Source organism: Delphinus delphis, chromosome X, assembly GCF_949987515.2.
Source record: "Delphinus delphis chromosome X, mDelDel1.2, whole genome shotgun sequence".
In the NCBI taxonomy this organism is placed as follows: Eukaryota; Metazoa; Chordata; class Mammalia; order Artiodactyla; family Delphinidae; genus Delphinus; species Delphinus delphis.
In genome coordinates, this window is record NC_082704.1 from 12,643,733 (window position 1) to 12,670,522 (window position 26,790).

General features: G+C 39.2%; 2 protein-coding genes across 3 annotated transcripts in view; one reads left to right on the plus strand and one right to left on the minus strand.

The window, feature by feature from the left end:
- The window catches only part of LOC132418498 (N-alpha-acetyltransferase 11-like), a 581,283-nt gene that overhangs the window by 145,958 nt on the left and 408,535 nt on the right, over positions 1 to 26,790 (minus strand). The gene's annotated exons all lie outside the window — the stretch shown is intronic.
- Positions 1 to 26,790, plus strand: part of ARHGEF6 (Rac/Cdc42 guanine nucleotide exchange factor 6) — a 119,058-nt gene that overhangs the window by 60,764 nt on the left and 31,504 nt on the right. For both annotated transcript variants that reach the window (XM_060002341.2, XM_060002342.1), the window contains 3 exons: positions 11,243 to 11,337; positions 14,548 to 14,643; positions 16,159 to 16,281. In XM_060002341.2, coding sequence (XP_059858324.1) covers positions 11,243 to 11,337; positions 14,548 to 14,643; positions 16,159 to 16,281 — 314 coding nt within the window. The remainder of the gene's footprint in view (positions 1 to 11,242; positions 11,338 to 14,547; positions 14,644 to 16,158; positions 16,282 to 26,790) is intronic.

The window sequence follows — 26,790 nt, forward strand, 5'->3', positions numbered from 1 at the left end:
AAAGCATATCATTTTCTCTGAATTATTTTTCTAATAATCTTCTCATTGGCTCTCTTTGCCTATTGTAAGTTGATGTTACATGCCAGGAGGGATTAAAAAATTAATAATAAGCACAACAATAGAAAATGGTAACTATGAGAGGTGATGGATGTGTTAATTAGCTTGATTGTAGTGATCATTTCACAATGTATACATATATCAAAATATCAAGTTGTATACCTTGAATATATACAATTTTTATTTGTCAATTAGACCTCAATAAAACTAAAAAAAAGAAAAGAAAAGAAAGAGGAATCTATGTAGCTTAGTTGTCAGGCTTAATTTGCATGCAGTGCTTAGGTCTTGGCACCCATGGTCTCACTGGGAAGACAGGACAGACATGATGGTATAAGCCACGTGGCAGACAGTGATGTCAAGTTATAAACTGTCCTAAAATGAGTTGCTCCAAATGTGGTTGGGGGATCTTTTGCATTTGAAAGCCCCCAGGGAGACTGTTAAAACTGCAGATATCTGGTCTCCACATCTGGCTTGTTACATCAGAATCTCTGGCAATAGGTCCCAGGAAACAGCATTTTTAACACCCCCTCAGCCCCCTTCTCTCCATCCCCCCCGAGGTGAGCTGATACTCACTAAACTAAAATTTGAGAACCAATAAAGGGAAAGTTTGAATGGGAGAGAGGATTGATGCCATGTCAGGACTTAGATAAGCAGAGAAGAGCTGGAAGGGAAATCAGGCAGGGGGAACCCTGTGAGCACATTCATCCAGGCAAGAATGTGCGTGCCTGCAGTCCGTCCCTGCAGGTCACAGAATGGACTGCGTTCTCTTCTATCCCCATCAAAATGCCTCTCGGAGGGTGAAATTCTTATTTATTGCAACTGGTGCAGCCCAATGTAAGAATGCAGTCCCTCGTGCTGCCACAAATAGGCCAGACTCACAATAATCCTAATATAGGCACACCTCAAAGGTATTGCCAGTTCAGTTCCAGACCATCACAATAAAGCGAGTTACATGAGTTGTTTGTTTTCCCAGTGCATATAAAAGTTATGTTTACACTTTACTGTAGTCTGTTAAGTGTGCAATGGCATTGTCTTAAAAAACAATGGACACACCTTATTTAAAAAAATTTTATTGCTAAAAAATGCTCGCCAACATCTGAGCCTTCAGCGAGTTGTAATCTTTTTGCAATAGTCACATCAAAGATCACTGGTCACATAACAAATATAATAATAATGAAAAGGTTTGGGGTATTGCGAGAATTACCAAAAGTGACACAGAGACATGAAGTGAGCAAATGCTGTTGGAAAAACGGCGCCAATAGACTTGCTTGATGCAGGGTTGCCACAAACCTTCCATTTGTGGAAAACCCACAGTATCCGTGAAGCGCAATAAAGCAAAACGCAATAAAACGAGGTCTGCCTGTACTGAACTCTGGGGATGAGCATCTAGCTGCAGAGTGAGAGGTGACATTTCCCTACATCCAAATAGGAAAATATAATCAGTAAGGGCCAGTATTATTTATTTTTTCTAACTTTCTTCTCCTTTACTGTAACGTGTGGCTGATGTCTTACCAGAACCTCCGTGCGGTCGGAAAGGTGGGAAGAAATCTGAAACCCGTTCAATCACATCAGAATCCCAGGAAGCCTCCTGTAGTTCTTGCTTCTGCCACCCATCTTCTGTTTACCCCCCTTTTCTCTCTCACTCATCTATTTACCCACTTGCTCCCACCCTGAATTTTCTCTGCGTTTCTAGTGCTTATCTACCCTTCTAAAAGAAACTTTATTTTTTAGAGCAGTTCTAGGTTCACAGCAAAATTGATCCAAAGGTTGGAGATGTCCTGTATACCACCTACCCACACACATGCACAGGCTCCCCCAGGATCAGCATCTCCCACCAGCGTGGGACATTTGTGACAATTGATGAACCTACATTGACCCATCATTAGCACCAAAGTCCAGAGTTTACATTACCATTCACTCTTGGTGTTGGACATTCTGTGGGTTTGGATAAATGTATAATGACACGTATCCACCATTACAGTGTTGTTCAGAGTAATTTCACTGCCCTAAAAAACCTCTGTGCACCCTCCCTTTTTTAAAACCACCAGCCTAAACTACCTTACACATCTATCCAGTTATTCCTTCTCTATATCCCCTATTCTTTTTTACCTACCCATTTCCTGCCTAACTCATCCATATCTTCCATCTGAGGTCAGGGAGGTGACAAGAGTTTTCAGAGTCCATCTCTGTTTTGCAGAATCTGTCCATAACAGGGCAAGAGTGCTGCTTGTTTTGTGAAAACCAAGGACCTGGAGGGGTGAAATTGATCACTGCACTTGAATGTAAACAGGCGAGCTCTTCTGCCATATACATCAAGTATGACATAAATACCGTAGTGTATTACCTTTACCCATCTCCTAGGAGTTTACCAACATGAACCCGTTTTTGCAGGCATATACTTATCTCAGAATTCCTATAATATGATGGTTTTGCTTAGATTAAGGTTTCCTGGGGCCATTATAATCTTCCTTTATCATGGGGTGTATCTCTGTTTCCAGCTTTTGTTTATGCATTTTAGCCTCTTAAAATAATTTCTTCAGACTTATATGACTTGTTCCCTTATGGAAAACAGAGTTATAAAAATGAACTCACTCTAAAGCCTTTCCAGGAAATGGAGGAAATATATTTTACTGGAAAATCAATAGCCCAGGACGGAGGTACAAAAGGCCTCCACCTCTTTTTTCTATGGCTTCTCACCATCTGTTTTATTCTGAATTTAGTCAGAGGTTAATTGAGCAAAAGGATACTCTGTTGTCCTTGTGAAGATGGAGTCAGAGAGGCAAAGGCAATGTCTGGACACAGTCCATTTTAGTATTTGAGTGGATTTCATCTCGATCAGATTGTACTGCTCTGAAGTTGGTTGGCCTGCCAAACTGTTTGCGTTCTGACTCACCACTGAGGCCTTCTGTTTGGGAACACATAGCCTTCTCTGTCTGCTTCCCTTTTTATCCTTTTACAGTAGATGCCCTGTGGCCTGAAAAATAAAGAACCAGTCTCCGCAGTTCATCAGTTGGTCTTCTGAGATTGAGGAAAGCAATAAAAAGCCAAGTGAATTTGGGAGAGAATCCCAGGCATCCACCCTGATGAGCATTTCTACTAATCAAACCACAGCAAGGGCAATGCTATTTAGTACATCATCATTCAAACAAATTTTGCATTATTTAATGAAGGACTCATTAATCACCTGTGTCAATTTAGCTTGTAAAGTCAGCATTTAGCCACCCTCAAGACTTGCAACAATATGAGTTTAGTGTATGTTTCCATTCAGCTCTCCAGAACTTACTCAAAGGCAGCAGGGAGTGTCTGCCTTCCTACCTCCGTTTGTCCCATATGAGTGGTTCCAGCACAGATGGAACCCTTAGAAAGTGTGCTGCTTCGCCTAGCAATTAAATCCACTGGAGCAGGACAGTTGGCACCTTTCTTGCAACATCTTAGTGCTTTCTCTTAAAGGAACTACCTGTGATAGCATTTTAAAGGAAGTTAAAATAATAAAACTGTTTCAATGGGGGGAGGAATGTTGAATTATAGCAACCATGGAATTAAAGCAGTGATGTTTAATTGTCTTAAAAATCACATTTTGTGATATAAATAATGTCCGTGAATTTTCTAATTTAAAAATTCCCTCAGGCAATGACTGTTTTGTTTTGTTTTTCTTTTTTTTCAATGGACATTATACTTTGGGTAGTGTGACAGTTACAGACAACAGTGCTTGAAAGCAAGGTTGAGGATGTGAGATGGCTCATTACCAGACACGGTCTCTTTAGAAAAATGTGAACAAAGGAGATGATGAGATGACTTCATTCTCTCCTGAATATAAGTGGGAAGCCAGGCCACCATCCTCTTTTTCCTCCAATACAAATACTGTAGACAAATGTTGCTAAAACGGTAGTCTGCCTATGAGTTTTACCTCTTAATAAAATGTGGTACTGTTGAATTCTAGTGCAGCTCTCTCCATTTTTAAGAATAAAAAAATGAATCCTAGTGCTGAGCATGAGTATAAATGATTATTTAACACATTGCAATGAACAGCAGCCCAGCTGGGCAGAGACCGCTAACAATGGACACATTTGAGTTTGGAAGGACACTACTGGATGAGGACTTGGAGTCAGAGAAAAAACAGAAAAGTTTCTATTAACAGATGAGAAATTTGTGCTTTGACTTTAAAATAACAACTATAATGACACATAATTCACACAGCACAAAAATCGCCACTTTAAAGTGTACAATTCACTGATTTTTAGTAAATTAACAGAGTTGTGTGATGATCACCACCATCTTACTTTCCAGCATTTTCATCACCTCAGTAAGAAACCCTGTACCCGTTTGTAGTCACTCCCTCCAGCCCTTGACAACCACTAATCGACTTTCCATCTCTATGGGTCTTCCCTATCCTGGATGTTTCATATAAATTGAATCATACAATATCTGTTCTTTTGTGTTTGACTTCTTTTTTAGCATAGTATTGTCAAGGTTCATCCATGTTGTAGAATGTATCAGTACTTCATTTTTTTTTCTTAAAGAAGGAAAGTATTTTTTTAATTAATTAATTTATTTGCCTGTGTCGGGTTTTAGTTGCGGCATACGGGATCTTCGTTGTGGTATGCAGGCTCGTAGTTGCAGTGCGCGGGCTCTTTAGTTGTGGTGTGCAGGCTCTAGAGTGCACAGGCTTAGCTGCCCGGCAGCATGTGGGATCTTAGTTTCCCGACCAGGGATCGAGCCTGTGTCCCCTGCATTGGAAGGCGGATTCTTAACCACTGGACCACCAGGGAAGTCCCTTCATTGCTTTTAATGACGGATTAAATCTTCCATATTATGGATATATACCAGGTTTTGTTTATGGACCTTTGGATTATTTACACTTTTTGGTTATTATTTATAATGCTGCTGTGAAAATTGATGTGCAAATTTTTGCACAGACATATGTTTTCATTTCTCTAGGAGTGGAATTACTGGGTCATATAATAACTCTATGTCTAACTTTTTGAGGAACTGCCAAACTTTTCCACAGCAGTTACAATTTTTGACTTTCCCACCAGCAATGTATGAGGGTCCCAGTTTCTCCACACCCTCACCAACACTTGTTCTTTCTATTTTTTTCTTTTTATTATAGCCACCCTAATGAGTGTGAAGTAGTATTGTGGTTTTGATTAGCATTTCCCTAATGGTTAACTATGTTGAGTATCTTTTTATGTGCTTATTGGCCATTTGTATATCTTCTTTGGAGAAATGTCTATTTAAATCCTTGGCCAACTTTTAACTGATTATTGTTGAGTTGTAAGAGTCCTTTATATATTCTGAATAGTAGAACCTTTTCAAATATATGATTTGTAGATATTTTCCCCATTCTGTGGGTTGTCTTTTTACTTTCTTGATAATGTCCTGTGATACATAAAAGTTTTCAATTTTCATGAATTTCAGTTTATCTATTTTTTCTCTTGTTGCTTGTGCTTTTGGTGTCATCCAAGAATCCATTGCTGAATTCAAGATCAGGAAGATTTCCTCCTCTGTTTTCTTCTAAGAGTTTTGTAGTTTTAACTCTTGAATCCATTTTGAGTTAATTTTTGTGTATGGTGTGAAGTAGGAGTAATTCTTTCTTTGTATGTAGTTATTCAGTGGTCCCAGCACCACTTTTTTTTTCTTTAAAGAGGGATTGCACAATCAAAGGGTACATGTGTTTTTTGTTTTTTGGTTGTTTTTATTTATTTAATTTATTTTTGGCTACGTTGGGTCTTTGTTGCTGTGCACGGGCCTTCTTTAGTTGCGGAGAGTGCAGGCTACTCTTCTTTGCGGTGCCTGGGCTTCTCGTTGCGGTGGCTTCTCTTGTTGCGGAGCACGGGCTCTAGGCGCGTGGGCTTCAGTAGTTGTGGCACAGGGCTCAGTAGTTGTGGCTCACAAGCTCTAGAGCACAGGCTCAGTAGTTGTGGCGCATGGGCTTAGTTGCTCTGCAGCATGTGAGATCTTCCTGGACCAGGGATTGAACCCGTGTCCCCTGCATTGGCAGGTGGATTCCCAACCACTGCACCACCAGGGAAGTCCCAGCACCACTTTTTATATACCTTTTTTTAAACTTTTTATTTTGTATTGGAGTATAGTTGATTAACAATGTTGTGTTAGTTTCAAGTGTACAGCAAAGTGATTCAATTATACATATACATGTATCTATTCTTTATCAAATTCTTTTCCCATTTAGCCAGAACCATTTTTTGAAAAGACTACTCTTTCCTTATTGGAAGTTCACAGCACTCTTGTCAAAAATAAGTTCACCATGAGTTCATTTCTGGACTCTCAATTCTATTCCATTGGTCTATATATCTATTTTATACCAGTACTAAACTGTCTTGTTACTGAAGCTTTTTAGTAAGTTTTGAAATTGAGAAGTATACACTCTAACTTTGTACACTCTTCTTTGCCAGGATTTTAAGTGTTTGTGAAGGATTGATGTGAATTCTTTAAATTTTTGGTAGAATTAATCAATAAAGCAATCTCATCCTGGGCTTTAACTTATGGGAAGTTGTTTTGAATATTAATTCAATCTCTTTACTTGTTATAGAGATATTCAGATTTTCTACCTCTTTGTGAGTCAGTTTTGGTAGCTTGTGTAGTTTTAGAATTTTTTTTTTACTTTTTTAGTGATTGCCCTAGAGTTTGCAATATACATTTAGAACTAGTCCAAGTCCACTTTCAAATAACACTGTATTGCTTCACAGGTACAAGTGCAAGTACTTTACAATAACAAAGTGTTCCTAATCCCTCCTTCCTATCCCTTGTATCATTGCTGTCATTCATTTCACTTATACATAAGCACACATAAGCATTTTTTATATATATATATATATATAATCTAATACATTGTTTCTATTATTATTTTGAACAAACTGTTATCTGTTTGATCAATTAAGAAGAAAAATAAAAGTTTTTTATTGAGGTATAGTTGATTTACAGAAAAATAAGTTTTTATTTGATCTTCACTTATTCCTTCTTTCATGCTTTCTTTCTTTATGTAGATCTGTTTCTAACCTATAACATCTTCTTTCTCTCTGATCTTTATTTTTTATTTTATTTTTTTAACATCTTTATTGGAGTGTAATTGCTTTACATTGTTCTGTTAGTTTCTGCTGTATAACAAAGTGAATCAGCTATACGTATACTTATATCCCCATATCCCCTCCCTCTTGCATCTGCCTCCCACCCTCCCTATCCCACCCGAACTTAATTTTTTTTATTTTTAAAAATTTTAAATATTTATTTATTTGGCTGCGCTGCGTCTTAGTTGCAGCAGGCGGGATCTTCGTTGTGGCATGCGAACTCTTAGTTGCAGCATGTGGGATCTAGTTCCCTGACCAGGGATTGAACCTGGGCCCCCTGCATTGGGAGCACAGAGTCTTAGCCACTGGACCACCAGGGAAGTCCCTCTCTGAACTTTAAAAAAAAAAAACCCACTTTTTGCAAAGCAGGTCTGCTGGCCAGAAAATTCCCTCAATTTTTGTTTGTCCTAGAAAGTCTATTTTTGCTTGACTTTTGAAGGAAAATTTCACAAGGTACAGAATTCCAGGTTGGTGGGGTTTTTTTTCCCCAACACTTTAAATATTTTACACCACTCTACTCTTGCTTGTATGCTTTCTGACAAGTCACGTATAGTTCTTATCTTAACTTCTCTATAGGTAAAGTATTTTTATCCTCTGGCTTTTTTTCAAGATTTTTTTTCTTTATCTTTGATTTTTCTGGAGTTTGAATATGGTGTGCTTAGGGGACATTTTGCAGGGGGGGCATTTATCCTGCTGGGTTTTCTCTGAGCTTCCTGGATCTGTGGCTTGGTGTCTGACATTAATTTGAGGAAATTCTTAGTCATTGTCGTTTCAAATATTTCTTCTGTACCTTTCTCTCTTTATTCTCCTTCTGGTATTCTCATCACACATAGGTTACACCTTTAGATGTTGTCCCACAGTTCTTAGATATTTTGTTCCATTTTTCAGGGTTTTTTTCTGTTTGCTTTTCAGTTTTGAAAGTTTCTATTGGCACATCCTCAAGCCCAGAGCTTCTATCTTCAGTGGTCCAGTTTACTAACAAGCCCATCAAAGGCATTCTTCATTTCTATTAGAGTGTTTTTGATCTCTAGCATTTCATTTTTATTCCTTCTCAGTATTTATTCCTGCTTACAATACCCATCTGTTCTTGCATGTTGTCTACTTTTTCCATTCGAGCCCATAGCATATTAATCATTGTTATATTAAAATCCTGGTCTGATAATTCCAATATTCCTACCATATCTGATTGTGGTTCTAATGTTTGCTCTGTCTCTTCAAACTGTGTTTTTTTACCTTTTCATATGCCTTGTAATTTTTTGTTGGAAGCCAGATGTGATGTACTAGGTAAGAGGAACTGCAGTAAATAGGCCTTTAGTAATATGGTGGTAAGGTATGGGGTCAGGGGAAGTGTTCTCAAGTCCTATGATTAGGTCTCAGGCTTTTGGTGAGCTTGTGTCCCTAGATTGTGAACTGCAGCAGTGTTTCTCAGTCTTTTTTCCCCTCCCTTAGATAGGACAGGAAGGCTGGAGGGAGCTGGAGTAGGGTATTTCTCTTCCCCTGGGTATATTAGGCTCTGATAAAACCCCAATAGGTTAGGGTTTGGTAAAATACTTTCTTGAGGGCAGACCTTGTTATGAAGAACAGAATGCTCTGGTAAATTTCAAAATGGCTACTACTTTTCCCTTCCCTCTCCTGAAGCACAAGGGAGATTTTCCTCCTATCTTCATTGTGATGACCTGGTACAGCTTCTGGAGGTAAACGTCACAGAAGTGTGGGTGTGCTCCTCTGTGACTGGACCCCCTAGAGTTTTTTTTTTTTTTTTTTTTGGTGGTATGCGGGCCTCTCACTGCTGTGGCCTCTCCCGTTGCGGAGCACACGCTCAGCGGCCATGGCTCACGGACCCAGCCGCTCCGCGGCATGTGGGATCTTCCCGGACCGGGGCACGAACCCGCGTCCCCTGCGTCAGCAGGCGGATTCTCAACCACTGCGCCACCAGGGAAGCCCCCCCCCTAGAGTTTTTAACTCTCAGGTGTTTCTGCACTGAGCCCCCAGCAATTCATCAATTACAGTTCAGGTTTTCCTACCCTGATACCACTTCCCACGGAGGCTTCTGCTCATGGTCTTCTGGTCCAGCAAGTTATGATTCTCTATCTGCCTGTCTGTCTCTCCAATTTTAAGTGTACCATTTTTGCCTGTGACCTCAATTCCCTGACAGATGTAAGCAAAGTTTTTTTCTAGTTGTTCAACTGTTTACTTGCTTTTAGGATGGAGTGATGACTTCCAAATGCCTTAAATGCTGGACTGGAAACCAGAAGTCCTCTTTCTTCTTTTTGATGTAGGCATTTACAGCTATTTACAGTCTCTAAGAACTGCTTGAACTTCATCCCATAAGTTTTGATGTTGTGTTTTCTTTTTTATTCATCTCAAGATAGTTTCTAATTTCCTTTGTTGTGCTTCGACTTTCTATAGGGGTAACATTTCTGTTCCATTCCTGGATTAATTTCACAGAGCACTGGTACCTCCAGGCCCTTAAATTTACACTTACACCTTTAGAGAGTAGGCATTCCTCCCTGAGGAATAGAGAAACTGAAAGTAGACATGAGTGGCTGGGAGGAGGGGCTACAACTTAAGCCCTAGCTTTTGAAACCACCCTGTGGCCTATGTCCTTGTCAACTAGGAGTGATATTGCCCTTCAGGTGACATCTGGCAATGTCTGGACACATTTTTGGTTGTCATAATGGGGTAGGGGGTGGCATGCAACTGACATCTGGTGGGTAGATGCCAGGGATGTTGTTAAACATTCTACAGTGCACAGGGCATCTGCTCACAACAAAGAGCTATCTGCTCTGAAATATCAATAGTGCTGCCATTGAGAAACCTTTTTTAACCCCTTAAATTGGAGGGACTGTTTCCCAGCTCACCCAGCACCTACCTGTACAGTGTCTCACACTTACCTCTTCACAATGGTCCCTGAGGTAGGTGAGATGTCATAATCTGAGATGAGCCTTAAAACTGAAGCAACCTGTCCGTTGGTAGCAGAGCCTGGATGACCACCTTCCAGTCCAGTTGTTTCCTAAAAAACCCACAGCTACCTGGACCTCCAGTTGCTTTGTCCACTCCACCTGTCAATAGCAGATCATCATGCACTGTCTTGTGAGTATATGTCTGGCATATTGGTAGGCTAAGGGGCTTCTCCTGGCTAAGAATGCTTCACATTGTCTTGTGAGCCCGTGTTTAATGGCTCCCTCTGAAGACAGAGTAGAAACTCCCTAAGGACAGGCATGGCCTTTGGCACTAAGGAGGCACTCAGTAAATTTGTGTTGAATGGATTAGGAGATATGAGAGAAAATACACCAAAATATTAACCTGGTGATCTCTAGGAGCCTAGAATGAAGGTTATAGCTGCCTCCAGAAGAGGCTGGGAAATGAGGTGTGACCCCAGGGTTGGTGGGGGCAGAGAAGTTATGGACCTGTACATTGGTTGTTTTGCCGATAGGATTTTCATTTGGCTACATTAATAATACTGGTAAGCATCATTTTCCTTGTTAAATTCCTCACATTTCAGCTTCTTTTTCTCTTTGAAATGTTCATACTAGCACTTTTTACCTTTATTAAAAAGCCAGCTTTAACTGCTTAAAAATTCAGTGTCCTCAGATTTTGTCACCTGAAGATTTTCTCAAGAACATAATATAAAAAAATCTTTTTTGATGTTTGACATCAGTTATCATGAAATTATCCTGACACTGAATCTCTATGTCTTGAGGTAGCTGATCTCAATTTCCTCATCCATAAAATGGGAATGATGATCCTTTGTTAGCTGAGACCTTTGCTGAGGATAAAATGATTTAAAGCACATGAAAGCATTCTGAGTAGTACTGTGTAAATGGCAAGGCCCCTCCAATTATGGGTAATTCTGAAAAAATGTGTTCGTATGAGTTATGCAGTATAACCAGTTGTCATGCAATTATTAGAGTAGTTTACTAGATTAGTAGTTTACTCTAGTAAACTAGAGTAGTTTACAGATTTTGTGCTCCTTACTTACAGTGTAGCTGAATAAATAGGACTTTTTTTTCCTGATAATTTGGTTAAAAGATCTAAAACTCCATTTTACCTTGGACTTTTCTGACAGTTACAATACCTTGACCTTTGTTTCTCCATAGGTGTTACAGAATATCTTGGACACTGAAAAAGAGTATGCTAAAGAACTTCAGTCTCTTCTTGTTACTTACTTAAGACCCCTGCAGTCCAATAACAAGTAAGATTTATATTTTAAACCTCTCGCTAAGCAAAGCAAGATAATGTCAGTAGATGGAGTCATTACTCTTATGTCACTGAATAATTGATTTTGCCCTTTAGAAGAATTTCCACAGATCACAGGTTGCCAAGAACATGGTCAGGACAACAGAAATTATGCAAGATGTAGCTTTTGGAGAGCTTGGCTTTCTTTCTCTTCTGGCTGTGGAGGGAATGAGCCGATCTGCCTTTCTGTCTGTCACCATTTTTATCTTGTACGTTTTAGAAGTGATACATCTAGTTTTACCTTCCAGAAAAAGGACTTGCTGGTGTTTTTATGCAGAAAGCACAGACAGTGGAAATTCTTGCGCTCGCTCTGACCTTGGCTTGCCACGGCAGAAACTCTTTCCCATGCTCCCAGAATGGAAAAAGCGTGGCATTTTGTGAATCTTCCTAAGAGCAATTCAAGCCAGTATTTCACCCAGGCAAAAGTGAATGAGAAAGAGGTGTTAAAAATATTCAAACCTTATCCTGGTCTTAGAAATCTGAAGGCCTGAATTGAAAACTTACTTTTCACAAAAGAAAAATATTGACCGTTCATTTTTTAGTGCTTGTAGGCCTGGCATATGTAACAAATAATAGCTAACTGCATTTATGTGTGTTTTTTATTTTAATGGATTAAACTTTACTGGAGATTATGATCTATAAGTCAAATGGTAAATTTAGCAGTTGATACATAGAATGGAGGACAGAAACCTCTTCTTGTACCTCAGTTTAAGAGTTTATTTTTGCCAAACAATTGCCTAAACTGTTGGCTTCAGGCTTAAATAAGTTTAATGTATTTCACTATTTTCTCCCTTTTCCTAAATAATGCTTGCTTAGGCATAATGTCCTGTTAAATTTCCTACTCGGTTATTTTCATGGCACTATGGGAATCTTACTTCAGTATGAAAGGATTTTGTATTCCTGTGTTTTGTCAGAGTTTAAATGATCAACAACAAAGTGGCTTTTGTTATTATTATGTGAAACATGAAGTGCTCTGTGAATCATAGCCCTTAGAGCTGAATGGAACCTCAGTGAATCATTGGGTCTAGTGCCCTGGAAGAAATGACTATCCTCATTGAATAAATAAAAAAAAAAACAAAGTCCAGAGAGGCTCACTGTCCTGCCCATCACACAGTCAGTCAGTGGCCAGACTCAACCCACTGCATCTCCTGCCACCGAGTAAAATGTGGTTCCGTGTTCTAGAGGTGACAGGCAGAGGAGGAGAGGGGAACTGAAGTGGTAACCCTGGCAGCAAAGATGGTAAGATTTCAAATGGAGGAGTGACTGATTAGCAATCAAGAAGTAGTCAAAGGAAAAGAAAAGAGCCACGGCAGAGGAGATGAGAGACCCGAGTCAGAACCGCACTGTTCCCAAGGAAATTCAAAATGCAGTTCTAGTCACTTCCCATTGGTTCTGCCTTGTAGACCCCAAAGTGATTTGAGCAAAGGGGACTGTTTATTGTTTGATCCTGGAAGGTCCAGATAAGCTCCCAGTCAGGTTCTTGCTTCTATGGGGGAACAGCAGCCAGGGAAGCTGGCTAAAGGGTTTCACTTTTGATACCCATGAGAGGGGTTTTCCAGCTTGTGGTTCAGGAGGGCATCAGAGCAGAGGAACTGGGTGCTTTTTATACTCTAGGGGTTACTGGTAACGTCTTTTTGGGTCTTCCTTTTCTTTGTCAGCAAAAATTACTCCCCTGGAAACCCTCCCCTTGTATTATTAAGGAGAAAGAACATGTGGCAGACACTGGCCTTTTAAGTAAATCTTCAGAAAAGTTTTCTCTCAACAAGTGGTTAGGGGCTTCCCTGGTGGCGCAGTGGTTGAGAGTCCGCCTGCCGATGCAGGGGACACGGGTTCGTGCCCCGGTCCGGGAAGATCCCACATGCCGCGGAGCGGCTGGGCCTGTGAGCCATGGCCGCTGAGCCTGCATGTCCGGAGCCTGTGCTCCACAGCGGGAGAGGTCGCAAGAGTGAGAGGTCCGCGTACCGCAAAAAAAAAAAAGTGGTTAGGAGCATGGACTCTGGAGCTAGAATGTTTGGGTTCAAATTCTGGCTTCACCATTCACTGGATTTGGGACTTTGGCTGATTTGCTTTAACCTCTCTGTGCCTGGATTTCCCTATGTGTAAAACAGAGACAGCAATAGTACCTACCTCATAAAGTTGTTGTAAGGTTAAGACGAGTTGTTATTTGTAAAATGCTTACCTCAGTGTTAAGCGCTGTATTAGTGCTGGCTCTTGTTTTTATCACCTATTATTTGGTAGGGGAAGAAAGGATGAGAAAATTCTTAGTACAGAGGCACTGGATTAAAATGGTTCAGTTTGTGTTTGACTCCATTCCATTCCAAAGGCAAACAAACACATCAGTACTATTTTCTTCCCTCCTATTTCCGCTCAAGATTTCCTTTAGTTGATTTATGAATAGCACATGTAATGTCTTTCAATTAACTTTCCCAGCTCCTCTAGAGGAGAGTATTCAAAAGTTTTTACACTTATTCCCAGCCATGATGTATTCTACCCATTTAGATACTTAGATATTTTTTTGAGATGTATTTGACATATAACATTATATTAATTTCAGGTGTACAGTGTAATGATTCTATATTTGTATATATTGTGAAATGATCACCACAATAAATCTAGTTAACATTCATCATCACACACAGTTACAAAAATTTTTTTCTTGTGATGAGAACTTTTAAGATCTCCTCTCTCAGCGACTCTTTCCACTATGCAGTACAGTATTATTAACTATGGTCACTACGCTGTACATTACATCCCTATGACTTACTTATTTTATAACTAGAAGCTTGAACCTTTTGACCCCCATTCCACCCCCCTCCCCCCCCTTTGGCGACCACCAATCTGTTCTCTGTAGATGCTTAGATGTTAAGCACTTGTTATTCATTTACTCCTTGCTTTGTAAAATACCTAAATGTCCCTTACAAACACTCATTTTCTTTAGGATCATTATTCTTGTTATGGAAAAGGGAAATCAAGGAAAGAAGCTTTAGAAAGTTGCTTGAGATCACAGAGTTGGTGTCAATTAAAAACCTAAAGTTAAAATATAGGGATTGCTTCCCTTCTCCCATTTGCCAGTTACTGGCAAACTATCAGCTAACTAGACTAGAGATAGATAACTAGAGTCATCCCCAAGTTCTCTTCACTGAAACTACATATATATTTTTTTCAGTCTGAGTACTGTGGAATTTACATCTTTATTGGGAAACTTCGAGGAAGTATGCACGTTTCAACAGACGCTCTGCCAAGCCTTGGAAGAATGTTCAAAGTAAGTGTCGCACGTCACCACCAGGATAGCTGGCAACATTGAGTTTTTTGGTGTGTTTTGTTTTCTTTTAACTGTTGTCTTAGATAGGGGCACTTGATATTTATGCAGTTATTATGCATTTATACATTTATTCCAACTTTGATAAATTGCCCCAGTACAGAGAAAATCTACTAGGTGGTGGTACTCACAGAGTCAACCCACTAGTTGCTTATCAGGACTCTACATCTGGTCCGTTATTTTTCACTTTATTTAAAAATCATATTGACAAATAAGGTCTAAATCGACCATGGATGATGCCTTTGTCATCGATTAGATATTTTTCTTTTGTACATTGCAGATTACTTTTCTAAGTAATTTTTTTTTTTTTTTTTTTTTTTTTTTTTTTTTGTGGTACGCTGGCCTCTCACTGTTGCGGCCTCTCCCGTTGCGGAGCACAGGCTCCGGACGCGCAGGCTCAGCAGCCATGGCTCACGGGCTCAGCCGCTCCGTGGCATTTGGGCTCTTCCCAGACCGGGGAGCGAACCCACGTCCCCTGCATCGACAGGCAGACTCTCAATCACTGCGCCACCAAGGAAGCCCCAAGTAATATCTTTATGTGAACCACAACGCATCATTGATGGCTAGCTAGCTCGTTGAAGTGCAGAATGAACTGTGATGATCATCAGGCAATATGTTTCTGGAGCAAGATTCGTTTTCCAAGTAGTGGATCTCGGAGAATTGGTGACTTTCGTCGTCTATAGGGAATTTGGGGCAATTGCCTGTTTCTTGAGCTTAATGAGACACGGGTGGTTGTCCAGGGACGAAGCTGGTGAGAACCCCCTGTAAAGAGACCTGAGGAACCACTGCAAATGCAGTGGGAGCCATATTATTGGTATGGAAAGATGGTGACTAAGTGAGAAGAGCATATTACTATTTAGATTTGTAATCTTTGCTTTTCATTTTATATGGAAACATGTAGAAGAGAGTCCAAGGAATATGCCAACATTGTTATAATAGATATCTCTGAATGGTGGAATTCCGAGTAATTTTTTTTCTTTCTTGTGTTTTTCTGATTTTTCTGCAAACTAAAATGGATGCCATGTAATTCTAAACATCTGGATGTCACCTCGCCTAGCAACACCAGGCCACCAAGACTACATAATACTCCTTTGTGATGTGCCATTTTTGGATTCAGTTAGTTTTGTCTGTACTTGAACTTCATGCAAATTAGTCAAGAGTATATTTCGTGTGCCCGGCTAAATTTGAATATTATAATTTGAATAAGTATCTTAAAAAACCCTAGTAATTCCAAATAAGTATCTGACCCTATATATTGGAGCTATGTTTGGTGGCTAGAGTTTAAAACAGTGGCCAAGAACTCGCATTTCATAGATAAAATGGTTATAATATAGAAGTTTCTTTTTAACTTTGGCAAAAGAATTTATAAGGTTTGCGTGTTGCCAGGTTTAATTGGAATCATCTTCCTTTATCCCGTTTCCTATTTTACATTCTGTGTTTCACCTGTTTTGCTTACAGGTTTCCAGAAAACCAACACAAAGTAGGTGGCTGTCTACTGAACCTCATGCCTCATTTTAAATCTATGTATCTGGCTTACTGTGCAAATCATCCTTCAGCTGTAAATGTACTCACCCAGCACAGGTAAATCATTAACATTTCCCCCAAAAAGCTGCTTTGCAATGATATCCTTTCCTAGGACTACCTCATTTGGAAATCCAAGATCTCCCACGGAACTCTTGATTATCCCCATTCATCATACCAGAAATTGATTCATTGTTATATGGATTTATTGTCCATTCATGCAACAAATAATTTATTGAGCACCTACTATGTGCAAGGTCCTATAGTAGTTGATGGGGATACAGTAGTGAACAAGGAAGAGAAGGTCCCTTCCCTCATGGAGCATAGACTCTTGAGAGAAATAGACATGAAATTAAATGTTGTAAACATGTTGTATTAGAAAAGGGTAATTAAAAGGAAGCTGTGAGACTTTGAACATGGTATCAAAGTGTGGAGTGAACGAAGGGTCAGGGAAGGCTTTCTTGAAGTAAAATTCTATTCAGAGCCAATGGTTTAGCCTTCCCCATCCCAGTGAATGTTTTATCCAAGTTGCTGCAGAGCTAAGCTGCCTAGGTTCATCTCTTTTTCACTCTCCCTTTGTCTGGTAGAGGAAGTCTCAAGTAGTAATATGGCTAAAAGGCAGGTATCAGCAGGGAAAGGTGGAAGGAAACTAACCCTGTGAACTGGGTGTCAGGTACTCTAAGCAAAGGTCTCTGATGACAATTATACATGAATATAAATTATTTCAGATTCATGGAGAACAGCAGCACAGTATCTCCTTTAAGAGTCCTTACAAGGGACCCAGATAAGCTCACATCTCTCCTACCCTTCCTTACACTCTGACGACTCACCCTTGACACATTCACTGATACATTCATCTGGGCCAGAATTCTGTAGGATAGGCTTGAAGACACAGTTTGGACTTTGAAGCTATGTGCTAGGAATCCAGGTGGGACAATAGGAAGACCAACACACAGAGTCTCTTATGACTGAACTCGGAGACTAGATTCAGAACTGACATGATTCTGGAGGCTGCTTAAGACTGAAAAGATTATTCTTCTCTTAATTTGACTTGTACTCCCAGACCCAGGCTGGAACAGTGGGTGACAACAACCTCAGAAGTGATGGAAACTTTGGCTTTGTCCTGGTTCATTAGGAGCTTGATTGACTTTATAGAGCTGTTATGTAAGGGCATTTTGAAGGTAGAATTCAGTAGGTCCTACTTGAAGGTGAATTTTACTTCCCGGATGAAAGTTGTGAACTCTTGTGGCATAGCAAATATGGAAGTTGGAGTTTAAAGAAAGAGAAGCCATGACTCTGGATTATTTAGGCAAGTGGCTCAACTGCTTAGAGCTAAAAATAACACTGACAATGTGCCAGGCACATGATGTAAAAGCCTACGAGGGAGTTACTATTATTACCATCATCTCTGCTTTACAGATGAGACATTAGAAGCTTAAGTAATCTGCCCAAGTACTCATAGCTGTTAAGTGGTTGAGCCAGAATTAGAATCCAGGTCTGTCAGACTTCTAAAAAAAATGTTTTTATTAACACATGTATTTCACCTACAAAGTGAATAATCTAAATGCAAACTTAAAGAATTATCATAAAATGAGCACCCATGTACCCACCACCCAGCTTAAGAAATAAAATTTTACCGTTTCTTTTTTAATATAGTAACTTTATTGAGATATAATTCACATACCATACAATTCACCCATTTAAAGTGTACAGTTAAATGATTTTTAGTATATTCAGAGTTGTGCAACCATCACCACAATCAATTTTAGAAGATTTTCATCATTCTCCAAACAAACCTATACTCATTAGCTGTCACTCCCCATTGCCAGCCCAAGGCAACCACTAAAATACTTTATGTCACTATGGATTTGCTTATTCTGAACATTTCATTTAAGTGGAATCACACAACATATGGCCTTTTGTGTCTGGCTTCTTTCACTCAGCATAATGTTTTCAAGGTTCATCCATGTTGTTGCACTTAACAGTACATTGTTTTTTTAAATTGCCGTACATACAATGAAAAATATTTCATTGTATGGATACCGCATATTGTTCTTCCATTCGCCAGTTTGTGGACATATGGACTGTGAATGGTGCTACTATGAAGATTCATGTACAAGTCGTTGCATAGACCTATGTTTTCATTTCTCTTGGGTAGATACGTAGGAGTGAAATTGCTGGGTCATACGGTAACTCTATGTTTCACTTTTAGAGGAACTGTGAGAATGTTTTCCAAAGTGGCTACACCAATTTATATTCCTACTAGGAATTTATGGCGGTTTCATTTCTCCACATCCTCACCAACATTTGTTATCATGAGTCTTTTTGATTATAGCCGTTCTAGAGGGTATGAAGTGACGATATCTCATTTTGATATTGATTTGCATTTCCCTAATGACTAATGATGTTGAGCATCTTTCATGTGCTTTATTGGTAATTGGTGTACCTTCATTTGGGGAAATGTCTATTCAGATCCTTCGCCTATTGTTAAATTGGGTTACTTGATTCATTACTGAGATATGATTCACATACCATATATCCACCATTTTAAAGTGTAGAACTCAGTGGTTGTTAATATATTAGGTTGTCCCTACATGTGAAGTGGGTCTCTTGTACACAGCATGTGTACGGGTCTTGCTTTTGTATCTATTCAGCCAGTCTATGTCTTTTGATTGGAGCATTTAATCCATTTACATTTTAGGTAGTTATCGATATGTATGTTCCTATTACCATTTTCTTAATTGTTTTGGGTTTGTTGTTGTAGGTCTTTTCCTCTTCTTGTGTTTCCTGCCTAGAGAAGTTCCTTTAGCATTTGTTGTAAAGCTGGTTTGGTGGTTCTGAATTCTCTTAGCTTTTGCCTGTCTGTAAAGATTTTAATTTCTCCATCAAATCTGAATGAGATCCTTGCTGGGTAGAGTCATCTTGGTTGTAGATTTTTCCCTTTCATCACTTTAAATATGTCCTGCTACTGCCTTCTGGCTTGTAGAGTTTCTGCTGAAAGATCAGCTGTTAACCTTATGGGGATTCCCTTGTATGTTATTGGTTGCTTTTCTCTTGCTGCTTTTAATATTTTTTCTTTGTATTTATTTTTTGATAGCTTGATTAACATGTGTCTTGGCGTGTTTCTCCTTGGATTTATCCTGTATGGGACTCTCTGTGCTTCCTGGACTTAATTGATTATTTCCTTTCCCATGTTAGGGAAGTTTTCTACTGTAATCTCTTCAAATATTTTCTCAGACCCTTTCTTTTTCTCTTCATCTTCTGTGACCCCTATCATTCGAATGTTGGTACGTTTAATGTTGTTCCAGAGGTCTCTGAGACTGTCCTCAATTCTTTTCATTCTCTTTTCTTTGTTCTGCTCTGTGGTAGTTATTTCCACTATTTTATCTTCCAGGTCCCTTATCTGCTCTTCTGCCTTATTTATTCTGCTATTGATTTCTTCTAGATAATTTTTAATTTCATTTATTGTGTTGTTCATCAGTGTTTGTTTGCTGTTTAGTTCTTCTAGGTCCTTGTTAAATGTTTCTTTTATTTCCTCCATTCTATTTCCAAGATTTTGGATCATCTTTACTGTCATTACTCTGAATTCTTTTTCAGGTAGACTGCCTATTTCCTCTTCATTTGTTCGGTCTGGTGGGTTTATACCTTGCTCCTTCATCTGCTGTGTATTTCTCTGTCTTCTCATTTTGCTTAATTTACTGTGTTTGGGGTCTCCTTTTCGCAGGCTACAGGTTCATAGTTCCCATTGTTCTTGGTGTCTGCCCCCAGTGGATAAGGTTGGTTCAGGGGCTTGTGTAGGCTTCCTGGTGGAGGGGACTGGTGGGCAGGTGGATTCTTAACCACTGCACCACCAGGGAAGTCCTATCACTTTTTTTTTTTGCCTCATGTATTTTGATGTTCTGTTGTTAGGTGCATTCATGTTAAGGATTGCTTTGTCTTGTTGGAGAAATGGCCCTTGTATCTTTCTGTAATTCTCTCTCTTTATCCCTGATAGTTTTCCATGTTCTAATGTCAGCTTTTTCTGAAATTAATATAGCTAATCCAGCTATCTTTTGATTGCTGTTAATATTTCATTTTCCATACCTTTGCTTATAATCTGTCTGTGTCTTGTAGACAATATATAATTGAGTCTTGCTTTTTTAATCCACTTTGAGAATCTCTGTCCTTTAACTGACATATTTGGACCATTCATATTTAAAGTGACTATAGTTATAGTTGGATTAATATCTAAAATGTTTGTAACCATTTTCTATTAATTTCCCTTGTTCTTTCTTTACTGCCCCCCTTTTACTGCCTTCTGTGGTTTTATTATTATTATTATTTTTAATTTTGACTGTGACACCCGGCATGTGGGATCTTAGTTCCTCAACCAGGGATTGAACCTCTGCCCCCTGCAGTGGAAGCACGGAGTCTTAACCACTGGACTGCTAGGGAAGTCCTGCATTCTCTGGTTTTAGTTAAACATTTTATATGATTTCATTTTCTCTTCTTCTCTTTGTCTTTTTCTGAAAAAATTTTAGTGATTTCCCTAGAGTTTGTAATATCCATTTACAACTAACCTAACAGCACTTTCACATAACACTTACCATTTCACAGGTAATGCAGGTACCTTATAACAGAGTATTCTAAATTTTTTCCCCTCATCTCTTATTGTTCTCATTCATTTCATGTATCCATAACATAAAATCACTCAATATACTGTTGCTTTTATTACTTTGAACAGGTATCTATTAGATCTATTAAGAATAAGAAAAAAGGTTTTATTTTAACTGCATTTATTATTCTCTGACACTCTTCCTTTTCATGTGGGTCCAAGTTTCCTTCTCTCTGAAATACTTATTTTAACAATATTTGATAGGAGGTCTACTGGTGACAGTTTCCCTCAGTTTTTATTTGCCTAAGGAAGTTTCATTTTGCCTCCACTTTTTTTCCTTCTATTTTTATTGTGGTAAATAGCATGATGTCCTCAGAGTTCATCCATGTTTTCACATATGACACGATTTCCTTCTCTTTAAAGAGGTATGCATGTGCATACCACATTTCTTTATCCATTCATTCAGCAATGGCCATTTATGTTGTTTCACGACTTGGCTGTGGGAATGCAAATGTCTCTTTGAGACCTTGATTTCAGTTTATTTAGATAAATAACCAAAAGTTGGATTGCTGGATTAAATGGTAGTTCTATTTTCAGTGTTTTGAGGAACTTCCATACTGTTTCCACTGTGGCTGCACCAATTTACATTCCCACCAACAATGCACAGAGGTTCCAACTTCTTCACATCTTTGCCAACATTTGTCTTTATTTATTTATTTATTTTTGGATAATGGCCATCCTAATCAGATGTGAGGGGATGTCTCATTGTGTGTGTGTGTGTGTGTGTGTGTGTGTGTGTGTGTGTGTTTACAGTAACTATTACACTTCTCTACTTAAATGTATACAGTCTCATGTAGTAGGGGTCATGTATCTCTTTTCCTCAAACAAATACTAATGTAATATTTAATTGAAATATAGTTTCTGTACAATATTATATAAGTTACAGGTGTACAATATAGTGATTCACAATTTTTAAAGGTTATACTTCTTTTATAGTTATTATAAAATATCATTGTGGTTTTGATTTGCACTTCCCTGATGATTAGTGTTGTTGAGCATCTTTTCATGTACCATTTGTATGTCTTCTTAGGAAAAATGTCTATTCAAGTCCTTTGCCCACTTTTTTTGTGTGTGTGTGTGTGTGTGTGTGGTACGTGGGCCTCTCACTGCTGTGGCCTCTCCTGCTGCAGAGGACAGGCTCTGGACGCGCAGGCTCAGCAGCCATGGCTCACGGGCCCAGCTGCTCTGCGGCATGTGGGATCCTCCCGGAGCAGGGCACGAACCCGTGTCCCCTGCATCGGCAGGCGGACTCCCAACCACTGCGCCACCAGGGAAGCCCTCTTCTTTTTTTTTAACATCTTTATTGAAGTATAATTGCTTATCAATGGTGTGTTAGTTTCTGCTTTATAACAAAGTGAATCAGCTATACATATACATATATCCCCGTATCTCTTCCCTCTTATGTCTCCCTCCCTCCCACCCTCCCTATCCCACCCCTCTAGGTGGTCACAAAGCACCAAGGTGATCTCCCTGTGCTATGCAGCTGCTTCCCACTAGCTATCTGTTTTACATTTGGTAGTGTATATATGTACATGCCACTGTCTCACTTTGTCCCAGCTTACCCTTCCCCCTCCCCATGTCCTCAAGCCCATTCTCTAGTAGGTCTGCATCTTTATTCCTGCCCTGCCCCTAGGTTCTTCATGACCATTTTTTTTTCTTTTTTTAGATTCCGTATGTGTGTGTTAGCATATGGTATTTGTTTTTCTCTTTCTGACTTACTTCACTCTGTATGACAGGCTCTAGGTCCATCCACCTCACTACAAATAACTCAATTTTGTTTCTCTTTATGGCTGAGTAATATTCCATTGTATATATGTGCCACATCTTCTTTATCCATTCATCTGTCGATGGACACTTAGGTTGCTTCCATGTCCTGGCTATTGTAAATAGAGCTGCAATGAACATTTTGGTACATGACTCTTTATGAATTATGGTTTTCTCGGGGTATATGCCCAGTAGTGGGATTGCTGGGTCGTATGGTAGTTCTATTTGTAGTTTTTTAAGGAACCTCCATACTGTTCTCCATAGTGGCTGTACCAATTTACATTCCCACCAACAGTGCAAGAGTGTTCCCTTTTCTCCACACCCTCTCCAGCATTTATTGTTTGTAGATTTTTTGATGATGGCCATTCTGACTGGTGTGAGGTGATACCTCATTGTGCTTTTGATTTGCATTTCTCTTATGATTAGTGATGTTGAGCATCCTTTCATGTGTTTGTTACTTTGCCCACATCTAAGTTAGGTTATTAGTATCTTTACTATTGAGTTGTAGGAGTTCCTTATTTTTTTTGGAGATTAGACCCTTATCAAATATATGATTTGTAAACATTTTTTCCTTTTCATAGGTTGCCTTTTCACTTTGCTGATTGTTTCCTTTGCTGTGAAAAATCCTTTTAGTTTGATGTAGTTCCACCTGCCTATTTTTCATTTTGTTAACCGTGCTCTTGGTATCATATTCAAGAAATCATTGCCAAGACCAATGTTTGGAAGCATTTCTCCTGTTTACTTCCAGGAATTTTAGAGCTTCAGGTTTTATGTTTAAGTCTTGAATCCATTTTGAGTTGATTTTTGTGTGTGGTGTGAGGTAAGGTTCCAGTTTCTTCTTTTTTTTTTTTTTTGCATGTGCATATTCAGTTTTCCCAGTACCATTTGTTGAAGACTGTTTTTTTCTCATTATATATTCTTGGCACCGTTGTCAAAGATCAATTAAACATATATACATAGATTTATTTCTAGGCTTTCTAATTTGTTCCGTTGATCTAGTGTCTTTCTTTGTGCCAACCATACTGTTTTAATTACTGTAGATTTGTAATATGTTTTGGAATAAGGAAGTGTGAAACCTCCAACTTTGTTATTTGGGGTTCATTTTGGTTCCATATGAATTCTGGGATTGTTTTTTTCTGTTTCTGTAAAAAAAAAAAATGCCATTGAGGATTTATAGGGATTGCATTGAATCTGTAGATCACTTTTGACGTCTGGACATTTTTAACAGTATAAACTCTTCTGATCTGTGAACATGGGATGTCTTTACACTTGTTTGTTCCTTCTTTAATTTTTTTCATCAATGTTTTGTAATTTTCAGTGTACAAGTCTTTGGTCTCCTTGGTTAAGTTTAGTACTAAGTATTTTATTCTTTGGATGCTATTGTATCAATAAATGAGATTTCTTTCCTTCTTTCTTTCTTTCTGTATTTTTTTGGATAGTTCATTGTTAATGTATAGAAATGCAACTGATTTCTGTATGTTAATTTTGGATCCTGCAAATTTACTGAATTCGTTTATTAGTTTTACCAGTTTTTTTGTGGAGTCTTTAGGGTTTTCTACATATAAAATCATGTCATCTGTGAACAGAGATCATTTTACTTCTTCCTTTCCCGTTTGGATGCCTTTTATTTTTCTTTCTTGCCTATCTGGCTAGGACATCCAGTACTGTGTTGAATAGAAGTGACCGAAGTGGGCATCTGTGCCTTGTTCCTGATCTTAGAGGAAAAAGCTCTGTTTTTCACCATTGAGTATGATGTGCTTTTCATATATTGCCTTCTTATGTTGAGGCAATTTCCTTCTATTCTTAATTAGTTGAGCATTTTTGTTTTTATCATGAAAGGATGTTGGATTTTTGTCAGATGCTTTTTCTGCATCTATTGAGATGATCATATGATTTTTATCTTTTTCCCTTTGAGTGTGATATATCACATTGATTGATTTTTGTATGTCAAATCATCCTTGCATCCTAGGTATATTTCCCACTGGTCATGGTGTATGATGCCTTCAGTGTGCTATTACATTTGGTTTGCTAGTATTTTGTTGAGGACTTTGGCATCTATATTCATCAGGATATTGGCCTATAGTTTTCTTTTCTTGTGGTGTCTTTCTCTGGCTCTTGTATCAGGGTAATGCTGGTCTCATAAAATGAGTTTGAAAGTGTTTCTATCTCTTTAATTATTTTGGAAGAGTTTGAGGAGGATTGGTGTTAATTCATTTTTTTTTAAAAATTTATTTATTTATTTTTTGGCCGTGCCATGGGGCACGTGGGATCTTAGTTCCCTGACCAGGGATCAAACCCACACCCCCTGTGGTGTAAGCGTGGAGTTTTAACCACTGGACCACCAGGGAAGTCCCTAGTGTTAATTCATTTTTAAATGTTTTATAGAATTCACCAGTGAAGCCATCTGGTCCTGGGCTTTTCTTTGTTGGGAGGTTTTTTTGTTTTTTTGTTTTTAAATTAATTAATTTTTGGCTGCGTTGGGTCTTCATTGCTTTCTCTAGTTGTGGCAAGCGGAGGCTACTCTTCATTGTGGTGCGTGGGCTTCTCATTGTGGTGGCTTCTCTTGTTGCAGAGCACGGGCTCTAGGCACGCAGGCATCAGTAGTTGTGGCATGTGGGCTCAGTAGTTGCGGCACACAGGCTTAGTTGCTCTGCGGCATGTGGGATCTTCCGGGACCGGGGATTGAACCCATGTCCCCTGCATTGGCAGGCAGATGCTTTTTTTTTTTTTTTTTTTTCCGGTATGCGGACCTCTCACTGTTGTGGCCCCTCCCGTTGCGGAGCACAGGCTCTGGACGCACAGGCTCAGCGGCCATGGTTCACGGACCCAGCCACTCCGTGGCATGTGGGATCTTCCCGGATGGGGGCACGAACCCGTGTCCCCTGCATCAGCAGGCAGACTCTCAACCGCTGCGCCACCAGGGAAGCCCCCTGGGAGTTTTTAATTGTCAAGCTAGTCCGCGCTCAGACTCTTGCAGTTCATCACAGTTTCCATTTGAGTGGTCCTACCAGTTACTGGCTCCAGTGGCTTCTCCTCAGGGAAGTTGATCTCAGTTCTAATTCTTTGTGTTTGCCTGTCTTTCTAGATTTGGGGGTGGTGGTTTTCCCTGTGATCTCAATTCTCAGTGGATCTAAGAAAAGTAATTGATTTTCAGTTTGTTCAGTGTTTTTCTTGTTGCGAGGATGGTAATAATAATTTCTAAGCTCTTTGGATGTCAGAGCTGAAACCCAATGTCCTTTTATGGGTTTTTGAATTATTTTATTTTATTTTACTTTTTAAGCAATTTGTTTAACTTACATTTAATAAATGTATAGGGTTGTGCAACCATCACCACAATCCAACTTAAGAACATTTCTGTCACAGAAGATCCCTTATGCCCATTCCAGTCAATCCCTGCTCCCACCCCCATGAATTATGTTTTTAGTGTTTGCTTTGAGGCTTTCCATATATATATCTTGTCTGAATCTGCTTCATGTTTACAGTAACTTAATTCTAGTGAGATATAAAAATGTTACTCCTAGTATACCTCTATTTCCACTTTCCTTTTTGTGCTACTGTTGTTATACACGTTATGTCTATATGTTATGAACCCAATAATACATTGCCATCATTATTATTATTATTATTTTAAATTTATTTATTTATTCATTTATTTAAGTTTTGGCTGCATTGGGTCTTTGCTGCTGCACGTGGGTTTTCTCTAGTTGCTGAGAGCAGGGGCTACTCTGTTGTGGTGCGCAGGCTTCTCATTGAGGTGGTTTCTCTTGCTGCGGAGCACAGGCTCTAGGCGCGCGGGCTTCAGTAGTTGTGGCTCGCGGGTTCAGTAGTTGTGGCTCACGGGCTCTAGAGTGCGGACTCAGTAGTTGTGGCGCACGGGCTTAGTTGCTCCGTGGCACGTGGGATCCTCCTGGACCAGGGCTCAAACCCATGTCCCCTGCATTGGCAGGCTGATTCACAACCACTGCACCACCAGGGAAGCCCGCCATCGTTATTATTAATGTAATTTTCTATTAATGAAACTGAGAGAAGAAAGGAGAGTGAGGATATATTTATAGCATTTGTTATATTAACATTCTTATTTACTGTTTGTGTGAAGTGATACCTCATTGTAGTTTTGATTTGCATTTCTCTAATAATTAGTGATGTTGAGC